At 33.1% G+C, this 24,181-nt stretch overlaps 1 protein-coding gene across 3 annotated transcripts in view; it reads left to right on the forward strand.

The window, feature by feature from the left end:
- CSMD3 (CUB and Sushi multiple domains 3) overlaps positions 1–24,181 on the forward strand; it is a 790,297-nt gene that overhangs the window by 574,714 nt on the left and 191,402 nt on the right. For all 3 annotated transcript variants that reach the window (XM_068397267.1, XM_068397268.1, XM_068397269.1), the window contains one exon: positions 20,200–20,316. In XM_068397267.1, the coding sequence (XP_068253368.1) occupies positions 20,200–20,316 (117 nt within the window). The remainder of the gene's footprint in view (positions 1–20,199; positions 20,317–24,181) is intronic.

Below are 24,181 nucleotides of genomic sequence, written 5' to 3' on the forward strand. Positions count from 1 at the left end.
TATTATTGTTACATTTCATGATAGTCTGTTGTTTAATCCTTGGAAATATTTGAATGCAGGCTTCAAAATATCTCTATCTGAAAGATATATCTAACAATCTCAAACATTGTCATGAACTGCCTATGATTTATTCGTGATTTCTTTTTGTAACAAAACATCAGTATTCAGAATATGTACTGTTTGTTTTTTTGTTTAAAAGAAAACAAAAAAAAGTCCTGGGTTTGCTCACAGAGCTATTCCGTACCATGATATTTAAAAGCAACAGAAACATTCTTAATTATTATTGCAACAAGAAATCTTCATTCCCAGTCTTATGTACACAATCACAGACTATAGCCATGGTGGTTTAGTGATTAAAGACCATGCTAAAAAACAGATGCATATGCGTTGTGAGGAAGGAGAGAGGACCTTGAACTACACATCCACTCCTCTGTCATATAACCTGGGGGATAATTCACATTAGGAGTTGGGAAGAGGGATGCCTGCAGCCTCATTTTCTCCCAAATAAATGTTTTTCTGAAAACTGAAATGTCAGAGGAAGGACCTGTTCTTTGTTTTGACTCTAACATTAGCTCTTGGATTTATTTACAGTAACTTATACTTCCCTGTGTATTTTTTTGTTTCTTTCTATCTGTATCAACTTGTCACAGCTATATGAGGTAGCTCAGATCTGGTTTATATCTGAAAACTTTTAGGATGGAAGACTGCACAGAAAAGCTTAATCTTACTAGTTATTGTTTTGTAATATAGTAAATGTTGACAGCTTTTTCATCAATCATTCAATATTGATTACTTAAGCAGAGGCTTTATCGGTCACATTTTTATGCACTTTTTACATAGTGAGGATATGATTCTAATGTGGCTATTGCATACTGGTGTGGTCTTTTGAAACCGTGACTTTAGTCAGACAATTTTTTACATGATAAATCATATCATAATCATATAGTCAGACTGATTGCTATTACAAATTACAAGAAAAATATTAAGATAATAATTTTCACCATTAATGACAACATGATAAAGAATTGAGAATATTCTTGTCATAGGCAAACATATAAGTCTAGAAGAAGATAAAAGACTAAGGCACATTAGGCTAAAATACTTTCTTGGGTAATTTTTATGTAGGATAGGTAGGTAAAGACTAGGTTGAATTTCTAGGAAATCTTAATTTACATTTCTTAAAAATGCTCAAGTATGTTAAAAGAACAATGAGATAGATAGAACTGGCATGTGATGGTCTATTTTATACATGTAAGAATCAAGGCCTTTTTTGTGTTTATAATATCTTGGGTGTAAAGAAGTTGATCAAAGCAGTTGGAACATTCATTAATATTTTTATCCCTGCATGTCCCTGCAATGTCTCTCTGCATTTTTGGAGTACAAATGTAGAATGCTTGATTATGTTCCCAAATCATCAACTATCATATATAAGCAATTAAAAAGATTTTGAAAGGCACAAAACAGTTGTTAGAAGCCTAACGTTCATTAACTTCCATATGTGATATTTAACATTATAATCTTTATTAAAAAAACAACAAAAGAAAATACATTTCTAGGCAAAACTCCTTTTTTTTTATTAGACATAACAGATTGAATGCATGTCTAATATGTAACCGAGATCAGGATCTGTCATTATTACAGGGATACAGTAGATGGATAGTAGTTACTGCTCATTAATTATTTTTTGCTAAAAGCACTTACACTTAAGTCATTTTAATTATTTCATTAATTTAATGTGCCAGGCTGATATTTGCTTTTTCAGTTCTCTGCAAGAGACTTGTTACTCAATGTAATTAATTTTCTTTAAAATTATGTATCTATGGAAGAGAATTAAGTCTGCAGTAAACACAATGTCTTTATACTTTGAAGGTGGCAGAGGACTGAATAAGATAGTAGTAGAGAAGCAGAGATACAATGAGGATACAAAGCCAGGATGGCTTATAATCACTAAAGTAGAATCCTTGCGAAATCTGAAATTAATTTTCAGAAGTCTAATGTCTATCTTTCTCACGTTAGGAAAGGGCCTTGGCCAGAAACTCTAAGGATGACACAAGTTTAAATGGTTGGTATTTATGGTACAAAGCGTGTAACGAAGGCATTGAGAGAGTAACTGTGCACTGGAGTGCAAAGACGAACCTTAGTCAGCATTCCATTAATGTAGTAAAAGTACTGAAGACATTAAAACATATGGAAGAGGTGGCATAGGTGATGCTGCCATTATAGTCATCCATTTACCTCCTCTTGAAGCATGACACTTTCATTTAAAAAAAAATTATCCCTACTAATTTTACATTTCAATTATGACTAGCTAAATGATATCACAGAGTGAAATTCATTAATTGCCATGGGCACATGAACAAGTTGTGCCCCCTGCTTTTGGATTTTCAGTACTGGGGGGTCATTCTGACTAGATTTCTTCACTATCTACTTCAGAAACCTTTCTTAAATGAGCATTCATACAAGGTATAACTGCTGTGCGCTTTTATCATGCACTGTCTTCCTTGCACAACACCTTTGAGTAGGTAAAGAAGTCAACTGCATGACGTTTACACCATAAAACAAGAAGACAAAATTGATGCTTTTATTTTAAAACTACTCAATAGTTCCCTTAAACTTTTGTAAATAAAATCTATAAAAACAGTAGGGGGGGGAAACAATACATAGCCCCTTGGTGTGACTGTGTTTATGATACTGTGTATTGTCATCAGTTACTCTGTTAACTCTACATAACTTTGTGTTTAAAGTTGTGAAGAATGAAATGACACATGAGGAAAGGCAAGAAGTGTGTAAAGAGGGAAAATTTGTCCTTTAAAATAATAAAAGTTACATCTATTATTACAGTGTATCACGTACATGTATATAAAAGTATTAAATAATATTGATAATTAATTTATGTGTGTAAAAGTATTATACCATTATAAGTAATAAACTGATGTGGTATTTATGTTCAAAAACCAAAGAAATTTAAGGCTGAAAAATCTAACATTGAAAAGTTAGTCAATGACAGAATTAAGGCTGTCATACAGGTGAGGGTGTGTTTGGAACACCTTCAACAGTGATCTTATGTGCTACTGTGGTTGGGAGAGGGCGTCAGTTGTTTTGTTTTGATCCAGTGATGATAAAGAAGTCACCATGTGAAGGGCCACTATTTAATCTATTTCAAAGTCAGAAAGTGTGTAAAGAATGAGTCAGGCAATTGCAGAAGGCACAGACTATTCTTGCAGCTAACAAAGCTGAATGTTACTGTGAGAGAGACTGTGTTTGTCTGTGTTTTATAGTTCCAAAGCAATGTTCAGTTTAACCACTCAAGCAGCATGTTTTATTTAAAATTGTCATATGTTGGCTACTTACAAAACATTTCTCATTTTCTTTTTGACCATAATAACACGTCTGTTTTATAAAAGCACATAAACCATGACCCAAGTACTCAGAAGTAGAACTGAAACCAGTTAGGATTGTGCTTTGAATATGTAAAATGCTGTTCAAATACTACGTACTCTGAAAAGTTAGTTCTTAATAGTCAGACTTGAAAAGGCAATTGAAGGACTTTTGAAGAACATATAGAGGATTTTATTTTATTGTGACTGAAATATCTTCTGAATACTATATTCTTGTTCCCAAGTTTCTGCTGCTTGTTTTTTACAAATGTATGCCCATTGCTTTACCATTCCAAGCTTTCCTCCCAATATAGGCAGTGGAGAGGGACAGGTTTCTTAAAGGGTCACCAAAGGGGATTCAAAGATCTTGTTAGGAAGGTATATTTTTCCATTTGCGTCTGGACTGCATGAACAGGATTGAATGTGCTTGCAAACTCACCAGGACATGACTTAGAGCAGCAACATAGGAAATACTAGATGTAGTGCAATGTCTGAATACAGTGTGTGGAAGCAGTACTGCTTGAGATTAAAGCCTAAAAAAAACATTATGTTGGAGAGATTGTAGGGTTACTTATTGTGTGTGTGTGTGTAAAAATTTAGCACTTAGAAGATTCCTGAAAAAGTGAAAGAGTAGGCGTCTAGATCTGAGTATGCCTTAACTTATAAACCTCACACTACAGACGTTTTCTGTATGAACGCACTCATTAATCCTCCTCCCTGGAAGGATGACCATCATACACCAAGAACTATCAAGTCAAAAAGCCAAAAAGAGAAAAGCTAACTTCCACCTAGTGGATTTGGCAGTAGTTAAGTAGAGATTTGGTTATCCGTATGTACTTCTTGGAGGTAGTGGGCTCATTTTGCCTATGACAAGCCACTGACTGTTTATTGTAAAATACACAAATGATTTTGGGAATAGGGAACAAAACCAATATCTTTCTATACAACTATGCAGATAGCTGGTATTTTGCTGAAAGCCCCACAGTTTTTGGAAATGTGATTAAGTTAAAATCTTAGTTTTTCTTAAAGCTATACTTCATATCAGAGAAAGTTTGAAAATACTACTGGAATGAACTATAAAGGTTAATAATTCTAGAAAATCAGAAAACAATTAAAAATAAATACAGACACGTACATATACCCACACCAAGCATTACTCTGAGTGTCTGACCTTTGGCATATACATTTGGAATTCATAATATGGCTTTACAATGTCCAATGAATAATAAATGCTGTGTGTAGCTATTCCAAGCTTTCATTTAAGAAGTACTGATGTAATATAATGATAAATAAAGCATAAGAAATGAAGAATAGTAGTTAATTACAACAATTTCATTGAAATCACCTGCCAGAGAATCCTAATTTCCAAAGTATTTAAGGGATTAGTTAAATAGAGTGCACCATAAACCCAGGTACTTCATCTTCTTTTGAACTAAATCTGCTGCCAATTTTTAGAAGCATAGTTTAATGAAGGAAATGTTAGAAAGGTGAAATAGTTTAAGCTATGTAAACTTCAATTTTTTTTTAACCTTAATTTTTTATAGTCCTTACTGTAAAAAATGTATCTGAAATCAAGTGTGTATATCCAAGCCATAATTTTAAATAGGTCTGCTTAGAAGCAACAGTTAGTTTGAATAAACAACATGAATAAGCAAGGAAAATGTAGCAGGGAAGTTCAGTATTATTGAGAATAGCATGTAAATTATAAAATATGTAAATTAATGGACATAGAGTTTCTAATTCATTTGGCAATAAACACATAGAAAGCACAGATGAAAATGCAGAATAAAGTATGTGATTTTTTTGATTTAGAATTTTAAAAACTGTCATTTGTTTGTTTGCTTTGAATATGTAAATTTTCCAGTAGAAGATTGAAAAATGTTACTATTCCCCCAAAATAAAAAGATTATTCCATCATGTATTTTGAGGCGGAGAGAAAAATATCTTTTAGCACTAGTTTAAGTAAATATATACTTGTTTCTGTATTAAGTGTTAACATCATAGGTACATATCTTTCTTTGACAATTTTTTAGAACAGACAAGGTGGCTGCAGGGTATTCTGTTCTTACAAGGAAAAAAATTCCCTACCATTTATTCATACAGATAAGTAAATATTTATTTTCCAAAGACTGCAAGGCACTGAAGCAGGACAGGATTATGTAGTATCAGTTAGTAATCAAGGTAAGTCAATTAATTAATAGCTGGAAGTAAAGAAACTAATCCACTCATCTGCACTGGCTATACCTGATAAATATTCATGTTTCTAACAACCTCAGGCAGCAGTCTGAAGGTCTTCACTCTTGTCTAATAAGACTACAGTAACCTGCTCAACTGGAAGAAGATTTATTAGGTAGGATATGTTGGTGGTTACATGTACAAGACTCATATTTCATTCTTTGCACAAGGTTTGTCATCTTCACATTGACTGTCACAGTGGGGACTAGGGGAGAGTTCTGTGGAATAGAAAAACTTGCAGTTAAGAGACTGCATTGTTTTAAAATGGAATTCAGTTTTCTTTTCCTTCTTGACTGGGCTACATATAGCATTTAGTCAATCTGCTATAGGAATCATAAACAAGACGATCGTCCAGCTTAAAGAGGATAGCTGACTCTTTTAAGATCTCATGTTTCTTGACGTTTCACTCAGAAGCTGTATGCATAACAGCTTTTTTTCTGATCTCAAATGCTCTTGAAGGAACAGTATCTTCCACAACAAAACTTTACGTCTTGTTTCTAGGTATTCACTGAACCCTTTTTATTATATATTTCTTTTTAATATCCTGAAGTGTATCTATGTACTAATAGAAGTTAATATAATAAATCACAACTCTATCTAATGCACATTTGTGTACTCTAACTACCACAGAAGTTGTTTTGTTGTTATGAATTTAGAAGGTTAGATTTCCTTCCCTGTTGTACTGCATTTCATTTTATATTTTTCTATTGTTTTAATAATCAGTTGCTGACTAAGTTGGTAGGTTATTTTATATATTTTCAGACATCAAGCTATATTTAGAATTACAGTTGAGAGCACATATAAGTAACTGAAGGTTAGAGAACATTACAGTGATATTTTAATTATCCCCAGTTCAAATATCAGTGATTCAGTTAACATCTTTTTATTTCAACATTAAGATAAAAAGATGAAATGAATAGAGAAACAGCTGGCCTAAAGCAGAGCAGATTTTCTCAGTGAGAGTAAATGTGACAATAATGGGCTCAGAATGTATCCAAAATGAACACAGTGCACTCAAATTGGACACCTTCGGAGGAAGAGAAAAAACTAAAAGCAATTTTTAATTTTGTTTGGGGAGCTATATCAAACTGGATATTTCAATGAGGAAGCTCATTGAAATGAATTTGAAGACAACAGCAAAAAGATAAATATTTACTGGTGACCTGGAAATCATGTAGAAATACCATTTTAGAGTCTCATCAATCAGAAGCAAAATCTAAAAGGGTTGCCAAAAGAGGTGGTGAAACAACAAAGTCGAGGAATCTAATAGAAATTTAAATATGTATACCAGGAAAAGGAAATCATGTTCAAATGAGGGTAGTAGAAAGCATCGACAACAGGCTTTTGAGAAACAACTTTAGAATCGTAGAATCATTTTGGTTGGAAATGACCTTTAAGATCATCAAGTCCAACAGTTAACCTATTAGAACTTGTGAACCTAATCTAACCACTAATTCACTTTTTCAAAGATGAGAAAAGTAGGACACTTACTAAAGTGTCAACAGAAGTTCAAGGCCGAAAATACATTCAAGGACAATGCCATTGAAGAAAAGCTAAGTAATTTATATGTTACGTTATGTTATGTTACTTTACTGAGGTAACCAAGGAGGTCCTGCATTAGAACCATTCCTTTGGCTCCAAGGAACTGTGTCAAAATGGAAGCAGTTATAGAAGAGATATTAAAAAACAATCAATAAATGGAACCATAGCAAGTTGCTAGGATGAGACAGGCCTTTCTGCGGAGTTCTGAAAGAGCCTAGATATGAAGTGTTTGAAGTACAAATGTTGACCTTAAGGTTACATTAGCCTTTCTATCAAAGTAGTAGAAGGTGATGAACATGTCAAAAATCTTCCATGATGAGCAATTGGCTGATTTCCACACTTAGGAAATTGGTAGAGATTATAAAAAAGAACAGAAGTAGGAGATGCATGGTTAAACACATTGAAAAAAGTCAATATAACTTTTGAAATGAAATATGGAGCTTAAAGGGAAGTCTAAGAGCTCAAAAATCATATGAATGAAATTAACAACAGCTGATACCATATAATTGAATTTTTTAAAACTTTTAACACAGTTCCACGAAGAAAGGTTATTTTTTAAGGGAAATGTAATACAATGTGTTAGGATTAATATTTGGTTACAAGGTAAGAATTGAAAGTTTTTGGTGTGATGGTGTGTTTTATGTTATTTAAAAAAAGATAAAAACAAATTATAATGAAGGAAGGTTACTACAAAGATCCCATACATGTTTCTGTTGGGAATTGTGCCATCAGATACAACTTCACATAAAACTGAGATGACAAAATTCACAGATATCATAAAATTATACTGTGTAATCAAATCTAGGGTCAAATGCAGAAAGATTAATCCTCAATACTGTGTGACTAGGGAGTAAAATGCGCACCAATTTCAGTTTTGTTAAATGCAGGATAAATGCTCATGGAAGAAATAACCCTAAGTATAGGCATGTGATGATAGACGACTAACTTTTAGTAGTTAGGTGAATTACTTGGAAATCATTATGACTAGTCCTTTGTAGATTAGTAAAATTCTAGCAGGATTATATTTAAAGAATTATTTTTTTTTTCCTCATAGAGCATCCTAGCACATGAGACGTATTTTGATGAGTCAGTATTAACACTAGAACAAATAAATATAACAGGAAAGTAGTGATCGAATCTTGCTTTCAGATATAAAATAATTTATTTCTCAGTGCTCAGAGTTCAAGGAAAATTAAACTGAAATTTTCAAATATAATCTATTACAAGGAAACAAAACAGTCTTAGATTGCTGAGAAATGCAATTAAAGATACTTTTAAACAGCTGAATCAAAGTGCCTTAAATCTATCTACGTGATAGATTTAAGAGAACTGAGAAATAAATCTGTACCTTATACCTTCTTCAGCTCAGTGATTTGTGCTGAAAACAGTGTTGATAATACAGGTATGTTTTAGTTACCACTGAGCACTGCTTACACAGAGTCAAGGCCTTTTCTGCTCCTCATAGCACCCTGCCAGCAGGTACACAATAAGCTGTGAGGAAACACAACTGGGACAGCTGACCCCAACTGACCAAATGGATATTCCATACCATATGATGTTATGCTCAGAATATAAAGCTGGGAGAAGAAGAAGGAAGTGGGGAACATTCAGAGTTATGTTGTTTGTCTTCCCAAGTAACTGTTACACATGATGGAGCCCTGCTTTCCTGGAGATGCCTGAACACCTGCCTGGCAATGGGAAGTGGTGAATGAATTCCTCATTTTGCTTTGCTTGTGTGCGCAGCCTTTGCTTTACCCATTACATTTTCTTTATTTCAACCCATGAGTTTTCTCACTTTTACTCTTCCAATTCTGTCCCCCACCCCACTAGAGGGGGAGTGAGTGAGTGGCTGTGTGGTACTTAGTTGCTGGCTGAGGTTAAACCATGACAGCAGCAAATAAGATCCTCTGGGTTGCTGATCACTAGAGAATCCCAGTAATGCAAGTGAACAACCTGTGAAGGTCTTCCAGACACACAAATATCAGCAACCTTGCTTTGTTTTTGTCTTATGGCATCCCTAGGGATCGAGACCTTCCTCGAATAACATAATTCAAAGACTATGAGAAATCTTAACAAAAAATAGCTGCTATGATTCCTCTTCTCCAGAAAGTAGATTCTTGGTTTTTTTTTGTGTATCAGTTCAATAATTGGTTTTAACAGAGTTATCAAAGATACTTGTAATTAAATATTTAATTGTGGACAGTTTAACTTCCATAGGCTAGTCCTGGGCCAGTTCAGAAGTGAAGGCTGTTAACTAAAGACATGCACAAACTATTAAGTTGTTTCAATGTACTCTAAACAGGATAGTGATTTTCTAACTTTTGCTTCATGTGGGTGACGTATATATTCTCCTGCATTTCAGTCTAGCAACTCAACTGAATTTAGAATGATGTTGCAGTTATCCAGCTAAAACCTACAGTCACTACTCACGACAAAAATCATACTAACTTTAATGACTGTTTTTCTTAAACTAATAAAAAATAGCAAATATTAGATTCAAGAGGGCTCAAAAGGAAATAGTGCATTTCTAAATTTTTAAACCATTTCTAACCAGTACAACTCATTGCAAATCTATCACATGTAACAGACTGAATTCATTTTATATTTAAGATACAAGGAATCAAAAGGAATATTAAGGAAATTAAAAGAAAGGTTAAGTAAAATAAGATTTAAGGTATCTCAGAAAGTATTTAAAGATGGACTCAAAATTTTATTAAAAATCTCTATGGACGTATCAGTCATAGACAGGATGTTCATCTAGATGTGTGTTCACACTTACAAGATCACATTACTACTGTTGACAAAATCAGTTCTGAAAGAAAGATGTTCTTTGGAGCCTGATGAGAACTGTGAAGCTGGGGTCTTTCCAAGCTTTGTTATCACTGTATAAACTTAGAAGAGAAACTGCCAGGGTCTTGTCATTTTGAACCATGACCTCCCTCTTTTTCATGTATTTCTTTTTCTCCCTCTCATTCCTAGTCCATCTGCTGTCCTAAAAATTTGCTTTCCTTATGTGTGCCCAAAGCTTGACTTGCAATGGATGTGCATAGAACATTAGAAATTAGCAATATAATTGTTGGAATATTGGTTTAAATATAATCAATCACTCAAGAATTATCAAGCAATACAGTATAACCAGGAAGCATCTACACGTAAAAGAAGTAAAAAAAAAATAAAACCCATAAAAAAGTAAGTATTCTGTAGCTCAGCCAAAAAGTAAGAGTTTGAGATTTTAACACTGTGTGAAATTTTGTGCTTCATGTTTTGCAAGAGGCTACATTGTATTGGATTTGCATGGCAAGGTTTTGGTAATGGTGGGGCTGTAGAGGTGGCTTTTGTGACAAAATGCCAGATTTCCCCATGTCTGATAGACCCAATGCCAGCCGGCTCCAAGATGCACCCGCCGCTAACCAAGGTTGTGGGTATTTTTATTTTTTGTCTGTTTGCTTGTTTTAAAGGCTAATCTTCTATTATTACTTTGTTTTATATTTTTAATTGGTACTTGTGCTCATAACTGTTCATTTTATAGACCAGTTGTTTTGACTATTGTTTGTTTTACTATTAACAGTTGTTTCTTACCTTTTTTTCTTTCCTGTGTTTCAGGAGTTGGGTCCCAGTTCCTTACTTTCTGGGATGAATTAATTATTTTTTTTGCTTCTAAGTGAGTGTGGTTGTACTTATGGATGGTGTATGGTTTGGGTTTTTTGTTGTTGTTTGTTTGTTTATTTTTTTCCCCTCCCTCATGTGTGTCTGGTACTTCATCTTCTTCAGCATATTGGTTAGTAGCTGAGAACTAGAGTTCTCCAGAGTGGGAATAACAGTATGTGGTTTTCCCTCTGCTGGTCATAGAGAGTGACTAGATGACTAGACAGCTGTGTATTAGAAACCTAGAATTAAGAAACTTGAATCTGTGGCCTCATCTACAATAATCTTAAAAGGCATTTCTCTTTCCATTTGATAGAGACAGGCACTTGTACTACAGGGTGAGATGAATCATCCTCTGGGGAAATCTATTTCTTTTTAACTTATTTCTTTACACATATGTACCTAAACCCAGCAATGCTTTGCTGCTGTTTTTTGCTTGGATTATTTGTTTTTAAGTGTATTTCTTTTTCTCTCAGTTGTATTATTGAATTGCTATATTTAATTTGCTACTGCTTTCAGAATGACCTATGTAAACCTTGAATTAACTCAGGTATTTAAGTAGTTGAATTGAGATGGCTGTTCTTACTGTTTGCATTTTAATGTATTTTTCCCTTTTAACGACAGAACTGTGTTTATTAGAATTAATACTGTTTTGGATGTACCATGGAATTTTATTCTCTAGGAAAATTACTAGTTTGACTTTTTTCTCTTAAGAAAAGTTTGTTATAGCAAACTGATATTTTCTTTCTAGATATGAATCCACTGGTAAATTTAATTACCTACAAGTCCAGTTGAAAACTCAAAGCGAGAATAATTTAAGGAAGGGAGTTTGACAAGTGGAGACCTCTGTCTTCTTAAAATTAATTTAAAAGTCTTTGTTGCAAATATAAACAATAATGATGGCAAAGAAAGCTGAGACTGAGATGATTACAGTGACTTTGGTTGATTTATCATTCATTGTCACATCTCAAATTTAAAATTAAATTCATTAACGGTTACTGTATTTTCCTTTTAAACTGCTGACGTTTGCACACACTCAAAATATTGAAAATCACTTGGAAACCAAGTGATCATCAATCACTTGGAAACCTAAGGAATTACGGAGTTTCATTCTGGTATTGTAATAACATTCTCATATAATTCAAGAAAAGCTTTTTCTTTATAGCAGCTGTGTTTCACTGCTAGTGCAAGAAAACTCATTTGGCTAAAGGGACTTTCTAGAGACCTGCAGATGGGCAACATACAACAACATCAAAGATTTTTGAATTGGTAATGAACTCATTACAAGCTCTCCACCCCTAAAATAGTAGAGTCTTATTATCAAAACAAGATTCAGGAGATAACATCACTTACCAGTTCTCTATTAATATGTATATTCTTGGTTTTGTGCAGTTCTAAATGAACTCATAAAGTTAGTAAGTTTTAAGAAAGTTCATAATTTTTACTTTCATCCTCACGTTTTGTAGGCTGCTTCTTCTATGTAATGAAAAGATGTTTTAAGTGTGTCCTTGTCCACTAAGGTTATGGAACAAAAATATTCTCAGTGAGACTTCAAATGCATTGTATATCAAAATACTTAGAAGCAGTCATAACACTCCTCATCACATAATAGGAATGATTCTTTCTTAAACCAAAGAAGTAAGGAAGTATAATTTAGATATAAAGAGTGCACAGGTGAATAAACAAATAATATAGAAACTATATGGCCTCCAAAAAAGAAAAAAAAAAAGTGTCTGATTGGAAGGAATGATTATTTCTTGTGAAGAGATCTGTGAAGCCTTACACATCTTTCATTCATACTTTCTCTTGCATCAATGTCTTAATTCTGCTATTGTAGCTAAAATTGTGTTAAACTTTGTTAATCTCTGACTTATTTTTACTTCTACACATCTGACATGTAATGCTCTTTTCCTCTTGTTATCTAAATAGATTTGAAAGACTCTGAAACAGTCTCCCCAGAAGACTCTATTACTGCCAATTTTATTTTCTCATATTTTTTATTCATTTGTTATGTTGGTAGATAAATTGTTTTAAAGTGATTGATTGTTTTCCTTCAGAAGTCCTTACATATCATGTCAAAGCTTTGCTACAGACAGTTTACTTGAAAAACATTTTTAAATTTTTGTTTAGTTATTGTTTTTGAGCTGTGGAAGCCATATGTCAGTTCATATCAGAAAATGCATTTCAGACTTTCCATACACTTGGCTAAAATGAGTAAATTCAGTAAACTAATTTTAAGCAAACTTGATTTCAGTACCTAAGAAAACTATCTAGAACTTTTAAAAATTGCGTGCACCACAGTTAATAAACAAAAAAGGAATATAACAGAAATTTAATAATCATCAAACAAATTATTTAGAAACAAAAACATTGTTTCTAAAGTTAGGCTAAAACAATTCTCCTTTGTATTTTTTCCCTCCAAATGTAAAAGCATATCTCATATTCAACTGTATAAAATCTGCTTCTCATACCTTCAGAAAGACTTCAGTTTTGTTTTAAAGATTTCAAGGAATGAAACTGGAGACAGAAAGTTATTTGGATTTGTTGTTGGTTTTGTTGGGTTTAGAGGTAAAAGCTGAAAAACTGTTAAAAAAATCTACATAGAAATAATTTGATTGTGTGATTAATTGCATTTTATATATTTATATATAATTTATGTATAACAAAAGCACAAGCTGAAAGTTAGCTGTAGCTTCTGCTAAATTTTAATTTGCTTCTTTTAATTGAAAAGAAAGAGGTACTATCCTCTTGAAAAATTTTCCTTAAAATGTATCAAATTGTCTTTCTCTGCCACACTACATAGATTTTGAGTTCTTTGGTTCTCTCCTTATAAGGCATATTTTCTTGATTATACATCTTTCTGAACACTTCCAAAATTTTTACAATTCAAGTTTACGACAGTTTTTTAATTTTGTAAGAATTACCTTCTGGGGGTCCTCCTTTTTTGTGCTTGGTTATTCATAACCTTTTTTCTTTATGAGTTTTACCTTTCAACATGAAATACTGTCCTTCCTCTTCTAGAAAAAATAAAACAGCCCATCACACTGTAACCGTTCAGTCTGTGATTTTAGCATTGCCAGCACCAAGGAAATGGAATGTACCCCTTTTTCATGTTACAATCAATTACTATGGAGTGATGTAGATACATAACCAATTAAGTACTGTCTCTTGTCTGCTTGGATATACTTAACCTGTTGTGACAGATTTTTATATGTCCTGTTCTTCCAGCAATCACCAAAAAAATCAATAACTTCCCAAAAATAGTTATAAAAATATCTAAATTGAATTGATTTTACTAAAATTGTTGGCAGTTATTTCTTCTCCTATCATTTATGGATTAAGAGAAAAATTAATTTCTCTAATCTTTATCTCAAATCTACCGCCTCTTCAAAAAGTGACCAGTCTGCCCATGATCTCATTCTTCTCTTTCGGAGACTAAACAAAACTAATTATTTCAAAATTTCCTGCTAGATCAAAATAGAACCTTCTTTTTTTTTTTTTTTCCTTTTTTCAAAATGCCAAAAACTTGATGTGAAGTTCCTGCTGAGTCTTTACCGCTCCTGGATTGAACAGAAATATTACCTTCTATGTCTAATACATGAAAGCCTAGCTTAGGGGTGTCTTTGTCTATGTCAATGTTGTATTGAAACTCACATTCAATATTTGATCTGTTAAGATTTTCTGAATATCCATATTCATTGTATTGTCAAAACACTTTAGGTGCTTCATCACATTCACATTTGCAGACTGATATCCTCAATAAAAGTGTAATTTGGTAGTTCGGAAAAAATTTCTCTATCATTTTTATCTGTTAGGATTTTCTTTGCATGATTTTTGTTATTATTGTATTTCCTGGTGGTGATATATTAGTCACTATATTTGTTTTCTTGTTACTTGTTTCTGTATATTTGTCTTGACTTAACCACTAAAAGAAATCATTACAACTGAAAGACTGGTCATTTGTATTAAAAAGGATAAATAGAATGATATTGTATTATATCAAACTAGGAAAAACAGCAATCATTGATTTAATATATTAAATTCTAAAAACATAGATCATGTCCTCAAATAATTGTTTTTTTTTAATGTGCTCATTTAGAGCAACTAAATATGACGTATCTGTAATGACTGCTCTATTCTAGTCTGTGTTTTGAAACAGAGGCCCATTAGACAAAAAGACAGTATCCTATTACCAGATCTTCAAGGCATATTTTTCCTCCCTCTGCAGAGTTTATGCACTGTTATTGTTCATTTTTTTATTGTATTTGTAGCTGTGTAATTACATTTATCTGAATGACATAAAACCATATTGTGCCATTCATTTTTAAGCAGCATTCTCCATTGATTCCACTGAGAAATGCTGCTTAAAAATGGATGGTGCAATACGGCACTTAACTCTGCAATTACAGTTAAATTCTATTAGATTGTAGCTGTAGGAGCTAGAAAGTGGGTAAGCTGAAAGCAGTAGTAGGAATTAAAATCCTCAAGCTGCAGAAAAAATACTTGGCAGAAAAAATATTCATTTCACAGAATCACAGAATCACAGAATGGTTAGGGTTGGAAGGGACCTCTGGAGATCATCTAGTCCAAGCCCCTGACAAAGCAAGTTCCCCCAGAGTATGTTGCACAGGGTCGTGTCCAGGCGGGTTTTGAACATCTCCAGAGAAGGAGACTCCACAACCTCCCTGGGCAGCCTGTTCCAGTGCTCTGTCACCCTCAAAGTAAAGAAGTTTTTCCTCATATTGAGATGGAACTTGCCATGTTTAATTTCTTCAAAAGATTAAGAGATCTGAGATCGATTCTCATGTAGTCCATTCTTCACAGTTCTTTTACTGAAGTTTTTCCTTCTGGGTTCTTTCTTTTGGTTAAACTGCAAAGGCATGATGGAAAACATATGAGCAATAGGCACATGGCGGGGGCTTTTAGCCCTGTAATATTTTGCTGGAGCTATAGAAAATTTATTGTATAGCAGTGGTTAGGTGTAAATTACAGGGATCTGTGGTTCTGCTGTGTGATTTTGCCTCTCTGCAGTGGCCATCTACATTTCTTTTACAACTAACGCATGCTGAGATGTGAGAAAAGGTGCCACTGGTGATGGCAATGCATTTTATGTTGTATTCTCCATTTACTAATGCATTGCCATAAAGAGGTAGAATTTAGGTTTTTGACAAAGGTGTATGAATATTAACGATCAAGAGGGGTTATCTTACAAGTAAAAAAACTTACTAACAGAGGGGGTGATACTTCATTGTTGTTCTGATAGGGCTTTTTCAAGGGCTGCAGGGAGTGCTATTTCACAAGACATGATACCATTACAGTAAAATCAACATACACAGAAAAGGAACTTTTTGCCATTAATGCTTAATAATGTTTCAAGGAAACAGTGAGCAATGCATCAATACACTGATTCTTATCACATTCTTACCACAGTCAAGAAAGAGCCTTTATCTCCTGTTGGTGTTCCATTGCTGATCCTGGAAAGCAGGACAAGGACAACATACTGAGTAGTATTTTTATATGCCAGAGAATAAACTAAAGCAGAAATAAATACAGAAGGTGATACAGTATTTCAGAGTCTAAGCAAACATTATTAAAAATACTATTGGAAAATTACATTAGACTATATCATTTGCCTTTTGAACTTTTTTTTTGTTTTGATTGGTTGGTTGGTTTTACTCTGCAGGATTTTTTTTCATTCCTAGGGAAATGATGGTCAGCATTTGTTGCTTTTTTTGTGTGAAATACACTTCACATTTGTAGGTGTGAAGGGTCAGTTAGAATTTTTACTGTAGGTAGACCTTTCAGTGCACAGCATAATAATTACAATGTTGATTTTCACAACCTTTCAGTTTTTAATTTTGTAGTTATTAAGAAATGAAATAAATCACTTCAGAAAGTGATTTCACATTCAGAAAGGTCTTGGAGGACAGTCTTGCTGCTATAACAACTATAAGATTTACAAAGTTAAACATTTTCTCAGATTGCAAATGTCAGCTCAGTGCTTACATCTTGATTCAACTTTCCTTTATGCCAGGAATGTGTATTCTTTTGAGGATAAAGAGTCATCATAGAAGCAGTTGGAAAAAAATGGGAGAGACCATAGGGAAAAGGTAAACTCAGTAAAGGCAGAGTGAAAAAGTCCAGAAAGAGAACACCATATGAAAGAAATTACTATGAGATACTCAATGCAAGTATTTTGTTGTTGCTGCAAATTAAACTTTACATATGTCAGAGTGACAAATAGTTTATCTCTTAAGTCCAGTCAGTACTGAGCATGCTGTAACATAGGCTGCAGGCAACTCTTTTGAGAGACTTTGTACCTAAAGGAGCCCTGCTGGAAATCCTACTTCCAGCCTTGTACTGTGTCTCTTGTCCTCTTATGTGACCAGATATGTGGCCACTATATAATCAGTGCAGATGCATGTTGTTTTCATGGGATTCAATGTGTGGGAAAAACATTTAGATGTTTCAGATGTTATGTCATATAAACATTTTAATTAATATCAATTATAAAAAGAAAATGGCATTATCTTCACCTTTTAGAGACATTGAAGTTGTATTAATCAGACTTTAGGATTAATGAGAACTCTCAGCTAAATTTTGAAGGTGCTAAATTGCATTTTGCATTTTTTTTAATTTGCAAAAATTGCTGGGTTTAATCACTTTTAGAAATCTATGTGCATTTGTCAATGAAATTATTTTGTGTGATTATTTTTCTACCAGCTGTGATAAAATTACCTTTCAAATATTGTGAAGAATTTTGTCTAGATATATACATAGTCAAATAAGAATATTATGTTATCGATATTATAGTGTTACAACATCAACAGTGTTACATATTTAGTAAAGATATAACTCAAAAGTTACTGTTGATTTTAGATACACAGCTATTAATATCAATAATTTGTAGTGTAAGGCATTGCACTAAACTGAATAAAATCTTGTAAAACTTGCAGTAAATGTGATTTTTATGTGTTTGAAAAATTATGCACGTTAAATAAATTTATGGAAAAATGTATGTTTATTTAAAAGAAACGGTTGTGGTTTTTTTTTATTTTCTTCTGTTTTAAGCAGTAGTTTTGTAAAATCACATATTTGTGATTTGCTTAACTGCATAACTTCTAGGAATAAGAAAGAATGGGGGTATAAAAATCTGGACTTCATAAGTAATGGTCTGCTGTACACTAAGTGCTAAATATATAGCTATTAACTTAAAATTAAGTATTGCTATTGTGTGCTATTACTTCAAGTTCTATTAAAAAATAAGGGTGTAATTCTGTCCCATTTGGTGTCAATGACATTGACTTCAGTGGAATCATAATTTTACCCTGAATTTGTACATTATTGTCTATCTGCTGATTAGGGAAGTATAATAATGATATGAGTGCTGGAGTGGGACAGTATTATTGGTCTTTGTTGCAGTAACTCACAAACAGTAAATAAGGAAATGGGATTAGGGAGGAGTAATAAGCTCTTTGGCAATCTTATTTCTCTAGTTTTAGTGCTTTTGTTTCTTATATTCTTCTGTATACTTTTCTGTTTCATCCAAAATCTGGAATAGAAAATCTTGAGTACTTACAGGCTGGTAAGCAGATCTGTTTTCATCAAAAATATTTACCACATGCAGCTAGTGAAGAATTTCTAGTTTGTGTTTTTAAAATAACTCAAGGCAAATAAGTCTCTGGATGTGAGGCTCAGCCAAGACTCTATGGCTTCTTGGCAAAAAGTAGCAATAATTTTATTATCTAAATACATTTTCACAAGAAAGTCAAGAAAGTATGAATTTCTGATATTTCACATGATGGTGAACTGAGAGAAGACACTGAGAGTATTCTTTTAGCCATAAAGAACAATATTCTGTGTATGTATGGTAGTCTTAGTGCTTATTCCATATCTCAGAGCAGGTGCCTATCAGTAAAGCTGTACTCAGCATCACCAAGACTATGTCCTGTTCTGGGTCCTGACTGATTTGCTAATCTCTAATATATGTGCCCCATCTACCACATGGACACACACATGCACAAGCAAAAGTCAGCTCGTTTTGTTGACCTATTTCAAATACCATGACTTTCACTCTAGCCCATTAAATCGTTACAAATTGTATGTGCAGACTGGAGCAATAGGTACCATCTGCTCCCATTTCAGGTACAGAGTCTGCCAAAATCTGCAGCTACACCATACTGAAAGGAAACTGTGTTAATGCAAATTACAGAAATCTATGCTCAAAGCGACAGGCCCTTAAGTTGCTAGCATTAAAAGATGTGTTCTTTTCACGGTATACTCTACCATACATTCTATGTGCATTAACTAAAAATAGTCTTAAAACACATGATTTGTAGCTACTCTAAATAGCTTATATTTAGTATGACAAGTAATGAGATAAAATCTTCTGAAATAATAGTAAGAAAACCATCTTTTTCTTATTTAATATAATTCAGAAGATATTGTTTTAAGAGCATATCACATAAAACAGTTTTTTTTGTTTAGCAAATGAAACATTTAGAAAGTCACTTGCATCTTAACAGAGGAAACAAATTTATTAAATAGATATGTTAACATTAAACTCATTAAAAATGTTTTATAAAAAAGTAGCAATAGATTGAAAGAGTAAATTACAGAATGTGTATGAGAACTGGGTAATAGACATAGGAAAATGCTAACAATGATGACTGTTTCATATAAATGCACCTGAACATCTGATGAAGAAGAAAAAGCACTGTTTCTTGCTTGACAGTTTTGAATAATGCCAAATGCTAACTCCTATTGTTAACCTTAGAAAAATACATTGTTGTAGTAAATAGCATTATTATTTATCTGCCATTTTATCAAGTATTTTATCTATTAATGGTAGAATAATCATGTTTGTGTGATTAAAAAAAGTGCTCATAACTTTATATATATAATGTTATAAATAGTTGAGATACAAATAAGTGGTACATCATGTTCAGTCAAGGAGTCTTGACTTTCTTATTTCAGTAGTTCTATACATTATTTTGAATTATGAGTCTATTGGCATGAGTAAGAATTTACTAGTGTGCAGAAGGTCTGCATAATCTATACTTTTATCAGAGTACAAAGCATCATACAAATGAATAATATTTTTCTACGCTGTGAAGAATAGCATACCGCATATAAAGCACATCATTATTTTATTAAGATGGTTGATAGATAGTAAAGAAAAACAATAATGGATCTGGAAAACTGCAGAGTGCCATCAATTCTCTTTTGATATATGAGAAAGTTGCACATACTCAGTACTTCACAGGATATACAAATTTAATCCAGTGTAGAAGTGTAATAAAATTTACTGTAATAGCTTATATTAACATACAACAAATCACTTTAAACTGATTTTTTTCTGATATTAATTTATTCAAAACTGATTATCTTCACTTTCTAGCACCCTGTGGAAGCCGATCAACAGGCTCTGAAGGCACTGTATTATCACCAAACTATCCCAAGAATTATAGTGTTGGTCACAACTGTATTTATTCTATCACTGTTCCTAAGGAATTTGGTAAGTAGACCTGGTCTCATTCATATCTTTTTGTTGCTTGGATACATTCAACAATTCTGGATGATTTGTATGACTCCTTTTATATTAAATGTATTAATGTGAAAAATCTGTTTTAAACAGATATTTCTGTTTATACTTACCGTTTTTATAATGCACTATTTTCCTAAAATTCTTATATTTACTGTTATCTTTTGAAATAACTGTTGTTTATTTATTTTTGTCTCACTGTGACAACCAACATAGAATATTGCTGTGGTGCTAGCCAAATATATTAGTGGTACCAGTTAAGGTTTCTTTTCACCCAAGACCACGTACCAAGGCTCTAGAAAGTGTAGCATAGCTCCAGTAAGTCCACGTAAGCAGGGGAAGCAATGTTTGTCTTAAATGTAAGGTAATATTGCTCTCATAATTCTTGGCTTCTCTGAACCATGAGGCAATGGCATAGTCTTTCCCGAGGAATGAAATTAGAGCAGCATGCATCTGTCTGTTTTTTGCAGACTCCCAGATCCTCCATCAAAACTTCACTCCTATCCTAACAGTTTTTCTGCTGACTAGATGTATCTTTTAAAGATGTCTTCTGTCCTACACAAAGACAGGGCAGTTACAACACTGTTTTATCTCTCTGGATTTATGAATTATTTTATCTCACTTTGTTATTAAACAATGCCTATGATGACAACTGATAGTTTGTTGTTCACTTTGACTCCCTGGTAAGCAGTATGCCACATACTGAATATCATTTATTCTTTAAATATTGTTGTTTCAGATTTATGCTTTGATAAGTAAGGCTTTATTCTGACCCACTGCTCATGTTTCAGTTCATCAAATAACAGGTGCCTGGGGAGGGGTATTTATTAATCTTCGTTCATGTTGATTCTGTAAATATTTTGTCCAAATTAAAGACAATGCTTTGAACTGCTGTGTATCTGTCTGCCATACTCATGATGACTAAATGACCTTAATATCCAATTAATTTGTTCTTACATACAGCATAGACGTACGCAGGCTACTACAAAATAAACAGGTTTTTTAAAGTATTGTCTCCTAAGCCACAGGAATCTCTACTTATTGCCTTAGAACATTCAGAAAAAATTAAACACATTTGCACAATTCTTGATTTATTTCTAGATGTTACAAGTGTATGCTTTTGACTTAGCTAATTTGTTTTAGATAAACTGGAAAGATTATGTCCTCCCATTTCCATCAAATCTAATACTTCTTAGTTTATGACACAGATGTCAACATGTAAAGAGTTAAAATTTCTACAATAAAGGATTTAAAATCTTAATTTTAAATCTCTGTACTTCATATCTTTGACATTCTGGATGGAAATGTAATTTTGTGATTTATGGAAATAAAGACAGAATTCCCAAAACAAGCCATGGAAATGGGGAAAAATCCCACTGTTCTGCATAGTTTCTTGAAATAATTTGACAAATACTCATTTTGTTTACACACTAAACATGGCAAGAACAGTATTGAGGAATTCTGTTTGACACTTTAGCAGGGCTTACACAAAAAAAAGAAAAATGCTGATATGAAGAAGGAAAATCATGGTGTAGATACAATTAACCCTGCCATAGAAGGATTCAGTGACGTATTGGGGATATGATTATGACAGAGTATCTGTCACTTCTCTTGAACTCTTTGGCTGTCCTACCTTTGGATAGACCTCCACTCTTTTTCTTCTGTTTAAAGAGCATATTTTGACAATTACACCAGGTACCTGTAGAATATATTTTGGAAGTATTTAATCCGCTTTTGTGAATACAGAAAACATGAATGCTTGTGTGTTGAAAGAGAAAGGTAAAAAACATGCCTGGCAGTAACCGTTCAAAAATGAGGATGACATGACACATTGAATAGGCCAAAACAAGTATTTCCATTTTACCTGCTTTTTTTCAGTGATAATCCTACAGTAATAAGGAGCAGAATTCCTTGCACCCAAAAGCTCAAACTTTAAAATATGAATCTTTGTTTGAATTATACAGTGGTGTATTTTTTTGCAAGTTATTAATATGGGTTTTTTCTGACCCATGCTCTTTCTCTATTCTATTGTTATTGAAATTATTGCAGTAACAACCATCAAGGAAGTCAAGGTAATTTTGACAATTGAAATAACCTAAGTTTTCTACACCCAAGGTAATTATTTGTCTCAGTCTGAAATTTTAAATATTTGTGTAATTAGTGTTTTATCTAATAGCTTTCACCTCTATCTCGTCACAATATATTCATGTACAGTTACAGAGAAGGATAGCCATAACATTTTAATGCTGAGGTCTTTAAAATCAGTTTTAGGAAATTATTACCTGTAACTCTATTATTTTGGGTCCTGATAGAAGACTGCATTAAGGAAAGAGTCTTCGCTTGCAGTGCTTGATACGGGTTGTGTAGGGATCACACACAGACAGGATGGTCCCCCAAAAATGCTGGTCTTTATGGATAAAGACACCAGATTTCATATTGAATTCACTTGCTAATGTGCACCATGACATATAGATTTGTCAGAGATTATTCACAACAACAAAGAGTTGAAACAAGCTTTTTGGAGAATGAAGGGGTACTCCAGCAAAGCTGCTGACATAATTTAAAGTAATTTTCCTAAAGAAAGCAGCAAAAACTCTTCTTCCATAATCTTTCCTGTGCGTCCAACTTTCAATGTGAAATACAGCATTCAACTATTTGCTGAATGGAACTTCTTCAGGAACTGTTTTGGCATCTAATACAGTATATGAAATCTTATAATAGAGCACAGTTTAAAAAAAAAAAAGCTAAAACCAGGTCAATATAGAAAACCCACAAACAATGGAATAGCATATTTAGTGTGTAGAAGGGAACTCATTGGCCTGGATTAGTTTTTGAAGGACTGAAAAGAAAAGTTATTTCATGTGCAGAGTTTCAGGTTCTCAAGCCCAAAATTCTGTGGAAAAGCCATTGCAGTGTGCACTTTTTATCAATGTTTCATTATTCTGTCATGCAGAATCACAGTTGCAATATTTCATACCATGAGAGGTTTAAGCTCGAAGATAAATGAATCACAAAAGCACACAATATGCCACAGGCAAAATCTTTTGTAAACATGGAAGACTCATCTTGTTTGACGCTCTCCCACTGATATTTTAAAATAGTGTAATGATTGTTAATTGTTCAACACTGAAATCCAGCACTGGTTATAATTAAAATGCAGGTGTTTAAGATTTTATTTTGTTTTCCTGATGCACATGAATTAATTTGTATGCTTTGCTCTGCATAACCGTGTCATCTATACTTCCAGTTAAATTAATATTTTTAACAGTAAAATAAATTTGATATCAGCTTACCTCATCAAATAGCTTTCCTTTCTGTTAGAGCAAAAAGATAGATTGAACATACACAGTAATGTATGTAAGCGTGGTTCATGAGCTATGTCATCAGAAAATTAAGTCAGTCCTCAGTGGTCATCAAAAAATATGACATTGAAATCAGAGCTCTTTTTTCCAACAAGGAAGCTAAAAACCATGTATATAATTGGGAAAACGTCTAGTTTCTTTGGAGACTGTACATTTCCTTTACATTTGCAGCAAGATATAATATTAAAAAGTGACAAGCACTTTATTAATAAGCATGACATTTTGGGACAAGATTTCTTAGAATTTTGGCAGTGAAGGTAGACACAGTTTGCTTACTATAAATAGGGAAGTTAAAATTTACTATTCTTTTCAATTTCTGAATAACTGTCTTGAATTCACAGACACCTTTCTGTCATACAGTTATACCATTTTCAGCTTTTCCTTGTGTCTTTTCTTGAATTTCTATGTTATGAGATAGCCCTGAATTATTGTAAATAAGCAACAGAGAGAAGAAACAAATAGAGCCAAACAGCAGG

The sequence above is a fragment of the Nyctibius grandis genome, chromosome 3 (assembly GCF_013368605.1).
Source record: "Nyctibius grandis isolate bNycGra1 chromosome 3, bNycGra1.pri, whole genome shotgun sequence".
NCBI lineage: Eukaryota > Metazoa > Chordata > Aves > Nyctibiiformes > Nyctibiidae > Nyctibius > Nyctibius grandis.